The sequence below is a fragment of the Orcinus orca genome, chromosome 20 (assembly GCF_937001465.1).
Source record: "Orcinus orca chromosome 20, mOrcOrc1.1, whole genome shotgun sequence".
Classification (NCBI taxonomy): Eukaryota; Metazoa; Chordata; class Mammalia; order Artiodactyla; family Delphinidae; genus Orcinus; species Orcinus orca.
In genome coordinates, this window is record NC_064578.1 from 47,513,887 (window position 1) to 47,532,166 (window position 18,280).

At 58.4% G+C, this 18,280-nt stretch overlaps 1 protein-coding gene across 1 annotated transcript; it reads left to right on the top strand.

Moving 5' to 3' along the window:
• Positions 1-184: 184 nt before the first annotated feature.
• LIPE (lipase E, hormone sensitive type) lies at positions 185-17,683 on the top strand. The gene is given in 10 exon segments (XM_033430897.1): positions 185-1,010; positions 8,571-9,106; positions 11,272-11,362; positions 11,475-11,620; positions 11,817-12,002; positions 12,189-12,483; positions 13,272-13,499; positions 13,740-13,916; positions 16,251-16,663; positions 17,057-17,683. Coding segments are annotated over 10 exon segments (3,093 nt in total). The 5' UTR covers positions 185-199; the 3' UTR covers positions 17,267-17,683.
• The last annotated feature ends 597 nt before the right edge of the window (positions 17,684-18,280 follow it).

Sequence of the window (18,280 nt, forward strand, 5' to 3'; positions counted from 1 at the left end):
TCACTTGGCACAGGAGTAGGGGGCCACCTGCCAACTGCCTTAAAAAAGGAAGAGCAGGGATGCCAGGATGAAGGAGTGGAACCCAAAGGGAGGAGCCATCATGAGCAATCAGTGAGAGATCTGTGACAAAGGAGGCCTGTGGGGGCCGAGAAGGATGAAGCCTGGGAGATCAACAGCTCCCTTCAGGGAAATAACAACAATGCAGGCAGGCTCTAAGTTAGTTTCTAGGCCTGACTGGGAACCTGAGCCACACCAGACACCTATCACCCAGTCAGAGTCTGGGCCAGAAAAGACACCCACAGCTCAGCCAGCATCTAAGGCTCAGCAGGGACCCGATACCCAACAGAAGCGCACTGCACAGCAAAGACCCCTTGCCCAACATGAAGCTGAATCCCAGCAGGAACCTCGAGCACAGCAAAAATCTGCTTTGCAGCAGGAATTTCTTGCCCCACAGGAGCCTGCGCCACAGCAGTCACCTCCCATCCAAAGGATGCCCTTCAGGAAACAGGAAGCTGCCTCACAGCACAGACCTGGGCCGGGAAAAGATTCTAGAACTCAACAGGAGCTGGAATTGAGAGAGGGAGCTGGAGCCCAGGTAGGACCTGGACCCCAAAATGGACCACCTGCCCAGACGTAACTGATGTCCCAAGAGAGACGGAGACAGTCAGACCCTACAGCTCAGCACGCAGCTCCAGCCCAGGGAGCCAAATCCCAAGAGGGATCTTTGGCTGAGTGGCAATTTCTGTCAAAACCAAACGAACCATCCATGCAGCAACCGGCCTCTGAACACAAGACATTTCTTGAACGGGTAGTAGATTCTGGTGCAGATTCGGATTTAGGGTTTACGTTAGAGACCAACTCGCCAGCCCAGAGGGGTGGAACAGTGGCCCAGGGAATGAAGCCGGTCTTCAAGGGGAAACCTGGTTATGAAGTGATGTCGGGATTTGGTGGGACGTCATTACCCAGTAAGAAAACCAGCAGCCAGAACCCCAGACGCTACCGGAACCCAGGTAAGTTGAGCTTGGAGGAAGGGGGCCTCCCAGGGATGGTCATTCATTTGCTCAGGAAGAACTTAGGCCTGCCAGAATGTCAGGTGAGCTCAGGTGACCCCGCAACGGCCCTGCAGACACAGATCAACAGCCCCATTTGACGGAGGAGGAAGCTGAGCCCTAGAGAAGAGAGGGATCCTGCAGGAGGCTGGGCAGTTAGGGGCTGGCCAAGCCAGGACCCCCAGCGAGCCTCTGACTCCTTCCCCCGCTCCAGGCTGCCTCCCCGCGGGGATCTGGGGGAAATCAAACAGAAACTAAAAAGGCCCTGGGCGAGGGGCCCGTACTCATCCCTTGGATCCCCAACCCTGAGCACCGCTCTGGGGCGGGCACCAAGTGGGCCACCGCGGCACCCTGCTGAACGTGGACCCTTACCTTCGGCGAGTGTCCACGCAGGCCAGGCCGAAAACCGGGCAGGAGCGACCCTTGAGCTCTCTGGGCTGTCCAGTGGGCAGGAGGACACTTGTCCCCAGGGAGTCCCAGTCCCGCCGGGCCCATGGCCTCGTGGGTTGTGATCTCAGGAAGGGGGCGCCTGGGAGGGGCGCTGGGGCTCCGCCCAAGTCCCAGGCAAGGTCGGCGCTGACGGGAGGGAGAGCTGGGGGAGCGGCGTGGGCGGGTCGTGGGCACAAGACTCCACTGGCGGCAGCATCCCTGCCCCTCCTCCGAAGCCGGCCATGGTGCCCCCGGGGAGCAGGCTCGGGCCCTGAGCTCCTTCTCTGCGCTCAGAAGCCCTGCCCTGCACAAGGTGGGGCGCAAGTTCTCTCCGGGGAACGTGGGGAGACTCGGTGAGATAGCCAGAGGGGGGGAAACAAGGCGGCCGCACTCCGGAAGCTGAGGGCGCTGTGAGGACGGTTAGTCCGAAGGCTGGTAATGGGGGTCTCAGCCCAGAGGCCTGTGTCCCCCGGAAGGGCTGGGCCGCCTCTCTCAGGACTGAGGAGAAGAGGGTCATCCGGGTCTCTCAGTGCCACGGCTGCTCGTGTGCTTTGGGAGGGCGGGGAGGAGGGGCGGGATGGTGCTTCTGGTGCTAAACAGCGGTCTCCCTGGGCCTCCCGAACCCAGTCTCAAGGGACGCCTTCACCACAGCGCCGCCACAGCCAAAGCCGCCTCTCCGGGACCCTCAGAAAGACAGCTGAGTGTGTGCGCACGCGCGAGCCTCGAGCCTCCTCTGTTTCCCACCTTTTCTCAGGTTCGCGCAGCTCCCGCGGCCGCCTCTCCTCCCTGCGGGCGAGTGCACGGCTTGGAGTTAGTGCGCAGGCGCCGAGCACCCTACAGCCCCTCCCTTCCATTCTCGCGGGGAGGGACAGGGCAGAGAGGAGAACCCCAAGAAACGGAGCAATAGGAGAACTAGGAGACTGAGGGCAGGGGGAAAGGCGGGGCTTCGTCCTCCAAAGGCTCCCTGGCAGAGCCACGCCTCGGCTTTGAATTGCCCGAGGACCTGGCCCGCTCCCCGACCCAAGGCGGAAGATAAGTGGCACCCGGCTCACCTCTCGGCGGGCCGACCCGGTGCGTTCTAGACGATCCCTGCGTGGGAAGGTGAGTGGGAAGACAAGGATGACAGCCAACATGTGACAACATCGGGGCTTCCTTGCTGGGGTGACCCCCGTGGGACTCCCCACTAGTTCTGACCCAATACGCTTTTAGCCGCCTCCAAGGCTGCATTTTTGTTGGTCGCGGGCCCTTTAAGCCTGCGGCGGGGGGCGGGACCCGACTGTGGAGGGCGGCCCTCCTTGCTTAGAGGGCGGGACCCAGAGAGAAGCAAGTCCGAGATTGGGTGGTGTGGGGGCCCGACGGTGGTACGTAGCGAGGATTGGTCCTCGGGGCGGTGACTGGCGGGTGGAATTGGCCCAGGCGGGTAGAATTGGCCCCGGGGCCCGGGCCGCGGAAAATTGGTGGAGTCGGCCAGGGAAGTGAGTTTCCCTGTGGCCGCTGGGGCTCCGGGCTCGAACAAGGTTCAAGAGGGGTCCAAAAGTCAAAGGCGCGGGCGGTGGCGAAAAGGCAAAGCCAAAGGTGAGTGGGAGGAGGCCGGCGGGAGCCGGAAGGAACTTTAGACATCCTGTGGGAAACTGGGGACCGAGTGGACTGACCTCCTGCCACAAGAAGTGGGGGGGCCCGTGGACTGGCTCATTGCTGCCCTGCGGGGCGGGGGTGCGGGGATAATCCACTGTGAGAAGCGGGTGATGTGAGAGGGAAATATCACCTCCAGCATAAAAACTCTCCGACGCCCCAGTACCATCTTGGGAGTAGAGTCCAGAATGTTAGTGTCCCGAACCAGGGTTCCTGCTCTAGCTCCGTACACGCTGTGTGACCGTGGCAGTTCTTGCCTTGTGATTTCAACGTGGGAGATGGTTCAAACGCCGATTTTCAGGTCTCTGACCCTCTTGAGACGGTAATGGAGAAGAGATTTAGAAGCTGTGGTCCAAAGAGGAAGTTTAGGGGTGAGTCGGGTAGGAGGAAGGGGTGCCCTATAGTGGGGAATGCCTGGAGGAGGGGTGCAGTACAGCTCCAAACAGCCCTGTCCCACCATCCTTCATTCAGTCCACTCATCCATTTGTTGTCAGTCCACCTGCTTCAGCCTGGCTGCCCTAGGACCTAAATTCCTGACTCCTACTCCTAGGACTAAGGAGCCCTGGGTTCGCTTTGGACAGACTAAATTTCACTTGGGAGAAGGAAGTGCTGTCACCTGGGTTCCCTAGGGGGGTCACATTATTTACAGATCTCAGCGGGCTGGAGAAACACTGACAGACCAACAGAGATGCCACAAGCCTCAGGCAGAGGCACACATGAAGTCCTTGCTGGATTAGGAGTATGTGTCAATCCCAGTGAGGACCTATGGGAATTTCCTGAGCAGGAAAGAAACTGACATAGCCGCCGGGCCCAGAGACCCCCAGACTCATCATCCTCGCTGCCATAGACATCATCATTAGCCAAGCATAGAACTGGAGTTGGCTCCAGATGCACACAGGAAGGCTCAGAGCTCAGACTCTCTTTACCCTGAGAGCAAGGGTGGAGGTGTTGAAGGGTTGGGAGTGTGTGACCAGATTTAAGTTTTAGAAAAATCCTCTGGCTGCTATGTGGAAAAGACATGGAGGGGGCAAAAACAGAGACACAGAAAGAGTTGTTACAGTCCTCTAGAGAAGGGGGCTAGTGGAGGTGGGAGAAGGGCCAGGTTCCAGTGCTTTCTAGGGGAGGCAGGGGGAACAGGACTTCATGATGGATTGGATGGGACTGGGAGGTGGCCATGCTGATGCCCTGGGTTCGAACTGGAGCAAATAGGAAGAGATGGGTACCACACACACACACACACACACAAAAGGTATATGTCCATACACATACAAACACATGGCCACACAATCTCACAGGCCAAGAGAAATAGAGACACAGAAACCCTCACAGGCTGAGCAACACAGATAGGCCGTGACACATGCATACAAATGTGCTTGCAGACATACTGAGAAAAGAAAACACACAGGCTAAGAAAAAATGTGGACACACTCACCCACAAACACAGACCGGGACCAATGCTAGGCATGACAGGAACCTACATATGTATGTACCTCCATGGAACCTCAAAGACATACTCACACCTGCCCACCCAGAAAGCACAGAGCTGAGACATGACAGAAGGAGCAACACGGATACACACAGAAACACAGCAGAGAAGCTGTGGCATCCTTGCTGGCTCGGTGACCCTGGGCAGTATGTCACCTCTCTGCATCTCAGTTTTCTCATCTGCCGAAATGGGTCATGATGGTTCCTACCTCACGGGTTGTGGAAAGGATGAAACGAGTTACCTCGCCTAAAGCACAGGAAGAGAGCAGTGTCTGCTCTTCCATGCAGACACAGTCAGGGATCGAGCCACAGTCACTTACCCCTCGCCTGCATCTGCCCCCAGGCCTCTCCCCCTTCAGAAGGCCTTGCCCCTCCCAGGCCTCATACCTGGTCCTTCCTTGATCTTCCCCCCACTTACTTCCCTACCACCCTTTTCTCTTCCTGCTCAGTCCCCAGGGATCAAAATCCAGGCCGGGTCCAGTTGTCCTGTGACCATTTAGGGCAAAAGGCTAGTGCCCAGGCAGCAGGACCCTCACCCTTCCCTCTGCCCCAGTCCTCACCCAAGGCCCTGATGGCCTGCCCCTGCCCCAGTGCTCTCTGCCTCAGATTCTTGGCAAACCTCTATCAAACTCAGCATCCCACCCTCCCTGTTCCATCCGGCCCAGCCCCCAGGGAGCCGCCTGGAACAAGGCAAAGGGCAACGCCTGGGATCCAGCCTCTTCCTCACTGCTTTGTGCAGGTTACTTCTTCTGTCCAGGTCTCCTGTGCCCTCATGTTCGATAACGAGCCCTACCCCACAGACAGGAAGTAAATGACAGCTGCTTTATAAAATGGGAAACCGCAGCCATGCAATAAATACCACGCTAGCCCTGTGCCGGGCATGCGCAAGGGCTGGGGGTACGGCAGTGAACAAAACAAAGTCCCTGCCCACAGGGAGCCTGTAATCTATTGTCAGACACAGAAAGCAAACAGCACAAGCAGTAAATTGTACAGTATGTTAGATGGAAAAATGACCCGATACACATCTCAGTGAGGCTGAGTGAGAACCACAAAGCAAACCACGAGCAGAAATGCCGCCGTGGGGTCCTGCTTACAAAGATCATTTCCGGCCCTCAGCGGGCAGGATGGCCAAGCGCAGTTTCCAGATGAGGAGACCAAGCTCATCTAGGATCACCTGGCCAGTGGCTTAGGCCGGTGTCCTGTTATCACAGCCACCAAGCTCAGAGCTGCCTCCAGAGGCCTCTGTCCATCCGTTTGTGCGTCCTGGGGAGGGGTGGGCCCGTCCCAAACTCCCATCCAGGCCCTCCTGCCCCCACTCTTACTCTTCCCTTTCCTTCCTTCTTCAAATATTTGCTATGTGCTAGGCCCCATGATGAACCCTGGGGCCATCCCATGCCCCCATGGGCATGATATCCCAGGCAGAGTGACAGGGGAGGAGTCACCTACAGCCCAGCACATGACACCGAGGCCTCTCATTTGCACAGGCCTCTTCCAAGGGCCTGTACCTAATATCATACTTGTGGTTTTCTCTTCTTTTTCCTAAAGAGCCCCACCTCCACTTGTAAAAGCGTCGCAGCTCCATGAAGCCTGGTTTTGCCCCTGGGGGACACAAACAACACACATGGAAACAAATAAATGGAGAACTGCAAATATGTAAAATTCTAGGAAGAACAACTTAAAGATGATGGCAGAAAGCAGCGGTAGGGGGTGCATCTTAGATGGGGGGGAGCCCTCCCGGAGGAGGTGAGAAGCTGAGTCCTGAGGGTGAGAAAGAGCTGGCCAGGCAAGGAGCACGTGGCATAACGGAGGTGAAGTACGTCTGAGCTTCAGTTTCCCGTGTGTGAGGTGGGAATAACAGTCACAGCAGGATGGGCTGGAAGGGTAAGTGGCAGGTACAGGGTGCCCAGTGTGGGAACACCACACAGCAGGACCTGCGGCTTGGGCCCCCTGGCTGAGCTTGGCACTGCCCTTAATCGGCTGTTGTCCTCCTGGGAGGGACAGGCAAGGCTGGCTGCCCTCTCTCTGCCCACCAGCTGGGGCCAGCTGTGCCACGGCCAGTCTGGGGGCAGGAGCTGCGATCAATCATGGTGCTTCTGCTCCCTGAATCCACCCTGGGGAGAAGGAGGGCAGCCAGGCTGGGTGAGAAGGCACACTTTGTTCAGGACCAGGGTGAGACTTCTGGGTCTAAGGGAGGAGGGGACAGGGGACCTGCACGCCTCAGTTTCTAACTGTTGAGGGGACTAGGGGTCTGGACTCCTGGGACTGAGGGAGGAGGGTCTTGGTGGCCCAAATTCCAGGGTTCAAAGCCAGAGGAGGCTGGGCAATGACTGGGAGTTGGGCCCCAGGCTCTGTTTACAGCACTGGGTTCTCACTGTCCTTTCTGGGTGGGAGGTGGAGCCGGTGGCCACACCCTGGGCAGGCTGGGCCCCTCCCCGGGATTATCACCCCAGGCTGCAACTGGCACAAGCCGCAGTCAGCAGCAGTCCCAGCCCTGGGGAGCTCTGAAGAGGCCTGGGAGGGGTGAGTTCACTGCCAGCTGACAGACAGGAGTGGCCGCTGCCAAACCCCAGGGCCTAGAGGGGAAAAGAGACACCTTTTTCTGGGGGATCGGGGGACCCTCGACTTGGGAGTCAGGCAAGGTGCTGGATGGGCTTCAGGAGGGAAGAGTATCTGAAGCAGAGGGCAGCATCCCCACCGAGGGGCGCAAGAACAGCTTGTCCAGGACCTGGGTGACAGGACGGGGATGCCGACGGGAAGATTAACCGGCGACCCTGAAGTGTGGGGAGTCAGGCCTAGTCCAGGGAAAGTTTTTGAGAGCCAGAGCTAGAGGCCCAGTCTCCAGAGCCCTGGGATGGAGACCAGCAAAAGTAACGGCTCTGGCCCCAGAGGTTTGGGTCTGACTTCTGCTCTGCCGCTTTCAAGGAAACTTTCATCTCCTTACTTAATACCTCTGAGCCTCAAGTTTCCTCTCTTGTAAGACGGAAATGCTCCTAATAACAGTTGAAACATGAACCGAGGCGGTCTGGGCCTCAGAGGGTTAGTGAGAACCTAAAGGAGCAAACAGAGAAAGCTGTTAGCACAGAGTCTGACTCAGAGTGAGTTCAAGGTTAATGGCAGGGATGAATGCCATCCTAGGCAGGGAGCAGGGCTGGCCCGTGCAAGCTAAGCCAGGCCTGAAGGCCAGGGACCCAGCTGGGGGAGGAGTGGAACCAAGGTTTGGGGACCCCCAGAGAAGACTGGAGGGGATTCCACAGCCAGACTGGAGGGACCAGGAGGGGGCAGGAGTGACCCCTCAGTTGTACGTAAGGCTAGAAATATGAACTCCTGGGTTCAGGAAGAGAATTGGGCTTGGGTCCAGGGTCCTGGGACACCACCAGGTGGGTGGGAATCGGTGGGTTGAGGGCTGAACTCTCCCAAATATTGCAGAAGGCAAGGGCCTGTGGGCGACCCCTGGGACCTGAGAAGGAGGTAGGATGGGGGCTTGAACTCCTGGTCCTGAGAGAGGGGACCAACGGGGGGTCCAGACTGCTCAGAACCTAGAGGGAGTCCTGGGTCCCGGGAGAGTAAATGGAGACAGATGCCTGAACTTGGGTCCCTAGAAGGGAGAAAGGGTTATGTAGACTCCTGGCCTGTAGGACAGATGCTGGAGCTAAGGAATCAATCAGTGTCCCAAATAAGAGAGGACAGGGACTCCTGGGCCCTGAAGAAGAGGGTTCTGGGGCCTGGACTCCTGCGTCTTAGGAAGGTGGGGACTGAGGGATCAAACTTGCCTCTTGAGCAGGGAGAGAGTGGGTACCTGGCCTCATGGGTCCCAAGGAAGGAAGAAACTGGAGCCCTAGACTCCATCCTTCAGTCTGAAGGAGGGGCTGTGGTCTGACGTGAGTCTGTGGGAGGAGGGGGTAGAGCCTGGACTCCTGGACGCCAGGCTCCAGCTGGTCCAGCCCTGCCTTAACGTGCCTCCCGACCTGCCCGCAGCCTCACGGCTCTCGCACAGAATGGACCTGCACACAGTGACACAGTCGCTGGTGACCCTGGCAGAGGACAACATGGCCTTCTTCTCCAGCCAGGGCCCTGGGGAGACAGCACGGCGGCTGTCAGGCGTCTTTGCAGGTGTTCGGGAACAGGCACTGGGGCTGGAGCCAACCCTGGGCCGCCTGCTGAGCGTGGCACACCTCTTTGACCTGGACGCAGAGACGCCGGCCAACGGGTACCGCAGCCTGGTGCACACAGCCCGCTGCTGCCTGGTGCACCTGCTGCACAAATCCCGCTACGTGGCCTCTAACCGCCGGAGCATCTTCTTCCGTACCAGCCACAACCTGGCCGAACTCGAGGCCTACCTGACCGCTCTCACCCAGCTCCGTGCTCTGGCCTACTACGCTCAGCACCTGCTGGCCACCAACCAGCCCGGGAAGCTCTTCTTCGAGGGTGATGAGAGGGTCATTGCCGACTTCCTGCATGAGTACATCACTCTGCACAAGGGCTGCTTCTATGGCCGCTGCCTGGGCTTCCAGGTGAGCCCCCTGCCCTGCCCCTCTGGGCCCATGGTGAAGGCACATGGTGGGCCCCAACCAGGCTCAGAAGCATAGTAGAGGAACCACAGTGGTCTGTGTTACTGGATTCAGCAAACAGCAGATGCAGGAAGGGGAAGCTGTCTGGGGCTCAGACAGCACTGCACGAAGGGTCTCAAACTTGTGGCCCTTTGGCCGAATCTACCATGGAGGCAATCTTTAACTTGCATGGCCTCTTGCACCAGGATCTCCACTGCTCCCTATCGTCCTACACTCAGGAGATTCATTCACTCTTTTACGTGACCTGTCTGGCCCCTGAATTCATTGGAGACCCTCTAGGAGAGTAGCCAGTACTGTTCTCAAGGCCAGTTTGTAAGAGCACGTCCCACTTAGTCATCCCCACCGGAGGCCTGGCAGGCAGGGAGGAAGGGTACCAGCCCCATTTTACAGAGGTTCAAGGGGAGGGGCCCCAAGCTTCTCAACTGGACCCAGGTCAGCCTGGGCATATCGACTCACCTAAGGCACAGTAGAATCCAGATGTTGAGGTTTCAGGGAGAGCCAGGGAGCATATCCAAGTTGGTGACAGTGAGGAAGACCTGGCTGTGGCCCCTCTCCTCCCTGAACCAGGGCCCTGACCCCCAGCTGCAGGCCTTCTCCTATCCTCTGCCCACCCCAAACCACCCTCAGGGAGACACAGCTCATCTCAGAACTGACAGGGAAGCAGCCCTGAGGCCTTTGGACTCACAGGAAGAGTATTTTGGGGACTCAGAATTGGGAAGCACTTGGGGCACCAGGCTCAGAGCCAAGGCCCAACTTGCCCCCATCTGGGGTCAGTGCTGTGTCCACAGTCCCCAGCCACATCTGGGAACCCCAACAGGAGTATCTGGAGCTGTGTAACCCTGTACCCCTTCAGACCCTCTCTGGGCCTCCCCCACCCTCAGAGTAGCTGAGCTTGGCAGTCTCTCAGCCTCTTCCCACCGTACCCCACCTTTCTCTGCTTCCATGTGGGGCAGCCCGTCCTCACCAAACCAGCCTGGGTGTTCCTGGGAACTTCCCCTCGCCTAAGCTGAACCCACAAATATTGATCGGCCCAGCTGGGCCAGCCTGCTCCTCCCTGTGTCCCGGCTGTCCCCTCGAAGCTCGGTAGTGAGAACCCAGGGTCACCTGAGCCCGGCTGTGCTCTCTGGCCCACTGGGCCCCCGGCCAGGGGCAGGGCCATGCCTGACAGCTACTCTCTGAGGGCCCAGCTGTGCCATGTTGCAGGACAGCCTCCTCCTGTAAGATGCCAGCCCCAGGGGGCAGAGGCCCTCTCTGTCTAGGTCTCGTTCAACCCCTGTTCCAGCCCAGTGCCTAGCACACAGTAGGACCCAGGCCAGTATTTGCTGAAGGAACAGAAGAACCCTGCTGGCCCCTTGCCCAGCCTCCTGTGGCTTTCTTTTTCTCTCTATTGTCTTTTCTTAGCTGCCTGGCTCCTCTCAGTTGCTGGGTCTCCCCATTTGACTCTTTCTGCCTCAGGATCTCGGGCCCTGTCTCTGACCTTTCCCATTTCTGTCTCCCTGCTGCCCCTTAACTGGTCCCCACTGCCTGCGTCACCTCATCTCTGTCCTCGCTGAGTTTCAGGGATCCCTGCATCATCCTTCTCCCAGCTCACCACCCTCTATGGCTCCATCCACATCTAGAACAAATCCAAATCCTCAGGCCCCACGTGAGCCCCCTCTGCTTCTCTGATCTCAGCCCCTGCGCCTCTCCCCTGGCTCACCCTGCTCCCGCCACACCCATCATCACACCAAGCACAGGGCCACCTCAAACCCTTTGCACGTGTCCTGCCCCCTGCAGGGAACAGCCTTCCCTCGCTTCACTCCCATCCCTCCTCAAGTCCCCTCCTGGAGACCCGTATGAGGAGTCAGACCCCTAATCATCACTCTGTCCCCTCCACCTACCGTCTTTTCAAACATCGATCGTTACTTCACATTATATGGCATGCCTTTATTTGAGTATTGTCTGTCTTTTCGAACAACATCAGCTCCATGAAGGTGCCTAGAGCAGTGCCTGGCACGCAGCCAGAGCTCACTAAATGTTTGCTGAATGACCACATCTACCCCCCATGTCTCTGCCCCACCCCACTCCTGCCCGCCCCTGGTCCCTGACTTGGAGGCATGTCTCCACAGTTCACGCCCGCCATCCGGCCATTCCTGCAGACCATCTCCATCGGGCTGGTGTCCTTCGGGGAGCACTACAAACGCAACGAGACGGGCCTGAGTGAGTCCCTGCAGGGACCTGCCTGCAGCCTCCCCTCCACTCCTGTCCTTCCTCCGCACCGCTGCCCCAGCGAGGCTGCCAGGGGCTCCCTGACACCCCTCCTGACCCCCAGGTGTGACAGCCAGCTCCCTCTTCACCGGTGGCCGCTTTGCCATCGACCCAGAGCTGCGTGGGGCCGAGTTTGAGCGGATCATACAGAACCTGGACGTGCACTTCTGGAAAACCTTCTGGAATATCACAGAGATCCAGGTGCTATCGGTGAGCATGGGGCACGGTGAGGGCCCCAACCTGGTGCATGATGGGGAAACTGAGGCCCAGAGACACTCCCGGGCCTCTGCAGTGTTCCAGGTCCAGGGATAGCACGGGAGGAAAAAGACTGGGGGTCGGAGGGGAGGTGTGAGGGGAACCCCTGCCAGCAGGCCCTCCCAGCGCCCCTTCTGTTCCCTCCCACCAGTCTCTAGCAAACATGACATCGGCTACCGTGAGGGTAAGCCGCCTGCTCAGCCTGCCACCCATCACCTTTGAAATGCCGCTGACTGCTGACCCCAAGGTCATGGTCACCATCTCACCCCCACTGGCCCACACAGGCCCCGGGCCTGTCCTCGTCAGGCTCATCTCCTATGACCTGCGTGAAGGACAGGTAGGGTCCCTGCCTCAGCCAGGACAGGTACAGAGCTGAGGAGCATGGAAGCACCTTCCCCAAATGTCCTCCCACCTCTCACTGCCCACACTGCCCCGACTCCTGTCTCTGAGCACACACCCTCGGTGGGGTGAGGCCCAGGAAGACCACACCGGCCTGACCCACTTCCTCGTTCCTCACCCCCAGGACAGTGAGGAGCTCAGCAGCCTGGGGAGGTCCGAGGGCCCCAGAAGCCTGGAGCTGCGGTCCCGCCCCCAGCAGGCACCCCGTTCAAGGTGCCTGGTAGTGCACATCCATGGCGGCGGCTTCGTGGCCCAGACCTCCAAATCCCATGAGCCTTACCTCAAGAGCTGGGCCCAGGAGCTGGGCGCCCCCATCCTCTCCATCGACTACTCCCTGGCCCCCGAGGCCCCCTTCCCCCGGGCGCTGGAGGAGTGCTTCTACGCCTACTGCTGGGCCGTCAAGCACTGTGCCCTCCTTGGTGAGCCTGAGCCCCTCACTGCCACCAGCTCCCCGAGCCCGCCCCAGCCTCCTGCAGGGGGAACGATCCATTAGTTGCTCAGGCCTCAGTCTTGCATGCCCCGCCTCCCCTTCCATCTCCTGCCACCCGGCCCTCTGCCGCCTGTTCACCCCGCCTGTCCCCCGCCCCTCCCCCAGCTCTGCCCCAGTGCTCCCACCTTCCATCTCAACCACTTCCTCCTTCTGCCTCCTACTTCCGCCCACTCTAGCCCTGACACTCTGTCCCCCACCTCCCATGGCCTCCTCCTGTTTGTCTACCCACTGCTGTCCTGTGCTGGCAGCCACCTGGCCTCACTCCAGCCCATTCTCCCAGCTCCTCCGACCTCCCACTCCCCACAGCTTGGGAAGCACAGGATGAGGCCGTGCCTCAGGGCACAGGGCCCGTGGCCCTTGTGTGCAGTCAGCCTGAACCCTGGCTTCCATCTGCTGGCCTCGATGCCCCTCCCTCCTGAAACGTGCCCTTGGTCTCCCTTTTCCACCACCCTCCCTCCTTGCTTCTGACCTCCAGCCTCCCAAGCTTCCCAGAGCTTCCTGATCTCCAGGCCTCTCCATGTCCCAAGGCTGCCTTATCCTCTGACCACTATCCCCCAAATGGGTCCAAATCCCTGCCGTAGTTTACCAGTGTCTAAAATTGCAATTGGCTAGACCCTGGGGTTGGGCCCCCGACACCCGACCTCTGAGAGTCCAGTGCTCCTGGCCCAGAGCTCCAGTTCCTCCCTGCCAGGCTTGACCAAGCCCCCTCCAAACCAGGCTCAACAGGTGAGCGGATATGCCTCGCAGGAGACAGCGCAGGCGGGAATCTCTGCTTCACCGTGTCCCTTCGGGCAGCAGCCTATGGGGTGCGGGTGCCGGATGGCATCATGGCAGCCTACCCGGCCACAATGCTGCAGGCTACCGCCTCTCCTTCCCGCCTTCTGAGCCTCATGGACCCCCTGCTGCCCCTCAGCATGCTCTCCAAGTGTGTCAATGCCTATGCTGGTTAGTCCCACACCCACTCGACTGGGGCCCTGCGGGTGCTTGGATACCTGGGTCCTCTGGGGTCAGAGACTAGAGCCCTGTCTCGTTGGGTATGAAGGAGAGGGAATCTGAGACTCCTTGTTCCTGCTGAAGCCATCAGATATTCTGGGTCCCTGGGGGCACAGATGCCTGAGGTTCTGGGTGTTCAGACTGGGCCCAGAAAGAGAAGAGACCAACTCAGCCCCCCATGTACACTCCCAGGTGGGGAGACCGAGGACCACTGTGACTCGGACCAGAAGGCGCTGGGCATGGTGGGGCTGGTGCAGCGGGACACAGCCCTGCTCTTCCGAGACCTCCGCCTGGGTGCCTCCTCGTGGCTCAACTCCTTTCTGGAGCTGAGCGGGCAGAAGTCCCACCCGAACTCGGTGCCCATAGCAGGTGAGTGACGCCCTTTCCTCACACACCCATCCAGCGTGGCCAGGAGGGACAGCCTGGCACACCAGAAGTCCTGGGGAAGGCAAGAGGCTGTGCCCTGGGCCCTCAGGGAAGCAGCAATCGCCTTCCTGGCTCTGCCCCATATCTGTGCCAAGTCCCTACCACAAAGCCTTGATTGTCCACGACAGCCCACATCCTACAAATTCCAGGACTCTGGTCCCCCGGGTCAACTCAGAATCCCAGGAACTGTAAGATTTAGCTTTCTAAACAGCCTCTCTCAGAAAGGCACCCTGGGGAATGACTCAGAAGACCTGCCGAGTGTCCTGATTTTCAGTCCCAAGAACCCCACCCAAATCCCTTGGGCCCTCGGTGGGAGTCCAGACCTCCTAGATTCTTTCCAGACTTTTAACAGAAGTGCTTGGGGATATACCCCCTCCAGGGGCTGGCCCTGGCATGGGGAGATCAGAAGATTGGACAGACCTCAGGAAGTGGAGGAGATTCCCAGCCCTGGGTGGGTAGGAGGACCCTCAGGCAGCCAAAAATCACTTCCATCCAGGGATCCATTTTTTCCTGGATTTTAAACCATTTCCTGGATTTTAAAGCACAACCAATTCAAATCACTTTCAATAGTATTTTCTGGGTAATAGAAATTGCATGTTCAAAAGTAGATACATTAAAAAAAAAAAAGATACAGTTCCCACAGAATTCCCTGGTGGTCCAGTGGTTAGGACTCTGCACTTTCACAGCCGAGGGTGCAGGTTCAATCCCTGGTTGGGGAAGTAGGATCCCGCAAGCCACGGCCAAAAAAAAAGTAGATACAGTTCCTGTTATTCAGAAAAACATTCCAATTGAATGTGCTTTATTTTAAATTCAGTTTTTAATACTAGGATATTCCAATGGTTGCAAGTAAATATAACCAAAAACAATTAAAAGAGATTTTGAATTTTAGGCACATGGACCATTGGGCATAGGCGGTTTCCTTGTAGGAGAAAAGTGACGAGCAAACCCTAGAGGCGCACACGCCAGTCTAGCTCCCTACTGTACCGGGTACTGGCTGGTTGCTGACTGACGTGGGCAGGTCACGGTATCTGTGAGCCTTGCTTTGCTCCTCTGTGAAATGGGTACAAGAAGAATACCTGCCTCATAAGGTTGTTGTAAGGACTGCATACACCTATTTGTGCCAAGCACCCAGCACAATACCTGGCACACAGTAGGTGCTCCTTGAAGATGCCGGTCCTCTGGTGCCCTGTGACTCTAGTCAACAGTTCTGTTCAGTGACCCTCTGGGGCACAGGGCACCTATGCAGTTATTCTCGTATCGTCTTGCGTTTTGCCTTTATGGATTTATAAAAGCAAGTGGAAAAAAACCCTGAAAAATGTAAGGTTCTGGCCCTAGTGGTAAGCAGCATGAGTCTGATAAAATCAGTGGAGCTGAGGCCAAGGTGGCTATACCAGGCAGGCCTGAAGCACACTTTTAGCATCATTTGGGCACTTGCTTGTCTGGTCATTCAAAAGGAATAGATGGGGAATTCCCTGGGGATCCAGTGGTTAAGACTCCACACTCCCAATGCAGGGGGCATGGGTTTGATCCCTGGTCTGGGAACTAAGATCCCGCATGCCACCCAGCGTGGCCGAAAACCAAAAACGAAACAAAGGGAAGAGATGAAGTGAAGAACACGAAGGAACTTGGGGGAGCATATCTACGTGGCTAAAGATGTGGGATCTCTGGGAACCTGGTATGTCCTCAAGATTCTTTTTAGCTCCCTGTGAACAGGGCCTCTTTTCAAGCCACATGGGCCTGCTCACTACTCCACTTTGAGCCATTCATACCCTCTGTCTCAAGTGACAATACAAAGTTGACTGGGCCTCGTGCTGGGGCCAGGGAGGCAGCTGGAACAGGGCACCTGGTAATAGAACATAAATATTGATATATTATGACCTCCCAGGGGTAGCACTACCTCATCCCAAATCTTATTATCCCACTGAGTTCTCACCACCTCCTATGAGGTAAGGGCTATTTTTATCCCCTTTGTACAGAGAAGGAAACAGGTTCCCAGAAGTAAACACCCCTCTATTAGCACACAGCTCCACCTCCAAGACCTGTGGCTCCTTCCACCTCCCCCTTGGAGTTGCAGCCTGGGGCACCCTGGAGTTCCCCGCCCATCCCCAGGGAAGGAGTCTGGGGGAACACTCTAGGCCTCCACAGCCCTAGGGTGCAACTCCTCCACCGGCCACTGCTCTGCCCATGATCTTCCCGGCCAGCCAACCATACACACAGCCAACAGAGCCAGGATTATCTGTGTCCCTGGCTGGCCCCCTAACCCTGCTCCTCTCGCAGAGCCAATGCGGTACAGTGTGTCTGAAACAGCACTGGCCCAGCCTGAGAGCCCAAAGGGAACGGACTCCCTCAAGGGCCTGACGCTGCATGACCTGAGCCTAAGGGGCAGCTCTGAGACACCGGACACCCCGGAGCTGTCACTGTCAGCGGAGGCACGTGGCCACTCCACACCCTCAGCCGTCAACTTCTTACTTCGGCCTGAGGATGCATCTGAAGAATCTGAGGCCGGGGATGAGCTGAGCACCAAGGATAGAGTGTATGCTGCCTTCCCTGAGGGTTTCCACCCCAGGCGCTCCAGCCACGATGTCAAACGGGTGACCCTCTACTCGTCGCCCATCCTCAAGAATCCCTTCATGTCACCGCTGCTGGCACCTGACAGCATGCTGCAGACCCTGCCACCTGTGCACATCGTGGTGAGTGCCAGACAGGGAAGGTGGAGCTGGCAAGGAGCGGGGAGGGCGGGGCACTGGTGCACCTGGGGAAGGGAGCCCCCAGGGAAGGCAGGGGGTGGGGAATGGAGGAAGCCTGCCTAAGCCTGACTGAAGACGAGGGAAGGCCCGGAAACGGGTAGACTAAGGGAGTCTTGTTGAGTACCTGGGGCAGGCGCTGGGCTTGGAGATTCAGGGAAGGGGCAAAGAGAGGGTGGGTCTCTGGGGGAAGGGAGAAGCTAGGCAGAGGCCAGTTAAACTCATTCTCCGACTCTCCGCCCCCCTCCCCATGTCTCCTGCCTCTATCCACCCACATGGCCACGTATTTCCCCGCGTTCATCTACCCTGCCCCTGTGCCCCATCCCCGCCGTCCCGCAGGCGTGCGCGCTGGACCCCATTCTGGACGACTCAGTCATGTTCGCGCGGCGGCTACGCAGCCTGAGCCAGCCCGTGACGCTGCGCGTGGTGGAGGACCTGCCGCACGGCTTCCTGAGCCTGGCGGCGCTGTGCCAGGAGACGCGGCAGGCCGCGGCGCTGTGTGTGGAGCGCATCCGCCTCGTCCTCAATCCGCCGGGCCCGCCGGTCTGAGCCGTGGGACGGAGCCTGGCCACGCGGGGAGAGGGGGGCTGCCGGGGGCTACACTAAAGGCCTCTCGTACCCATCTGCTCAGGGCTCCGCAGTGAATGCGCCTCGGAAAGGGCGGCGGGGACCCCTGCCACGCCTCCCGGCCCATCCGGCCCCTCCCTCGGGCCGGGCGGAAGGGGGCGGGCTGTGCCTTAAATCGAGGGTGCGGCAAGGGGGGGCGGGGCGAGGGCCCCCAAAAGCTAACACCCTGGCCTGCGGGAGGGGGACGCCCAGAAAGCATCTCCGAGACAGCTGGACCTGCACTCCACCACTGCCTTCTGCTGCCGCGACCGCCGCAGGGGCGGAGCCTGACCCTACTTTGCAGGACGGTTTGCTTTGTTTGCTTTTTGTAAATAAAAGTATTTAATTAGTTTGCCCTCACGCAGATAGAGTGGGTGGGGGGTCGCCCACCAGGGGGCAGCATCGGAAACCGAGACACTTGGCACCGGAGAGCAGAAGGCTGGGGGCCCAAGGTCTGGGTCCTGAGGAAGGAGGGGTCTCCGGGCCTGGATTCTCTAGTGAGGAAGGACAGGACCGCTCCCTACTAACACAGACCCACCTCCCCCTCAGACCTAATTCAGGTACAGTGCCACAGGACTCTGGCTTCTCAGCTGCTCCTCTCTACAGACCCAACCCCAGCATACACCAGGAAAAGAAAACCCGAACTCCGTAGAGAACCGGGGCAAAGCTAACAGGAAACCAGAAACAAACTGGTCACCCAAAATACTGGAACCCAAGCTCTGCCCAGCTGTGACAGTCACTCAGTCCTTCACCCTTTGTAGGCCCTAGGTTTGGAGCAGAGATTTCCATGCAGGGCCAGCCTTCAAGAAATTTCCAACCCTGGACTCAGGGAGGGTGTGGGAAGAGACCCAGACATAGGCCGTCACAGTCCCCGCAGGCTCCATCTGTGGTAGTCAGGTAGTCCTTCACAAAGGAGGTGATCCAAGGATGAGCAAAAGTTTGCTAAGAAGAAGAAAC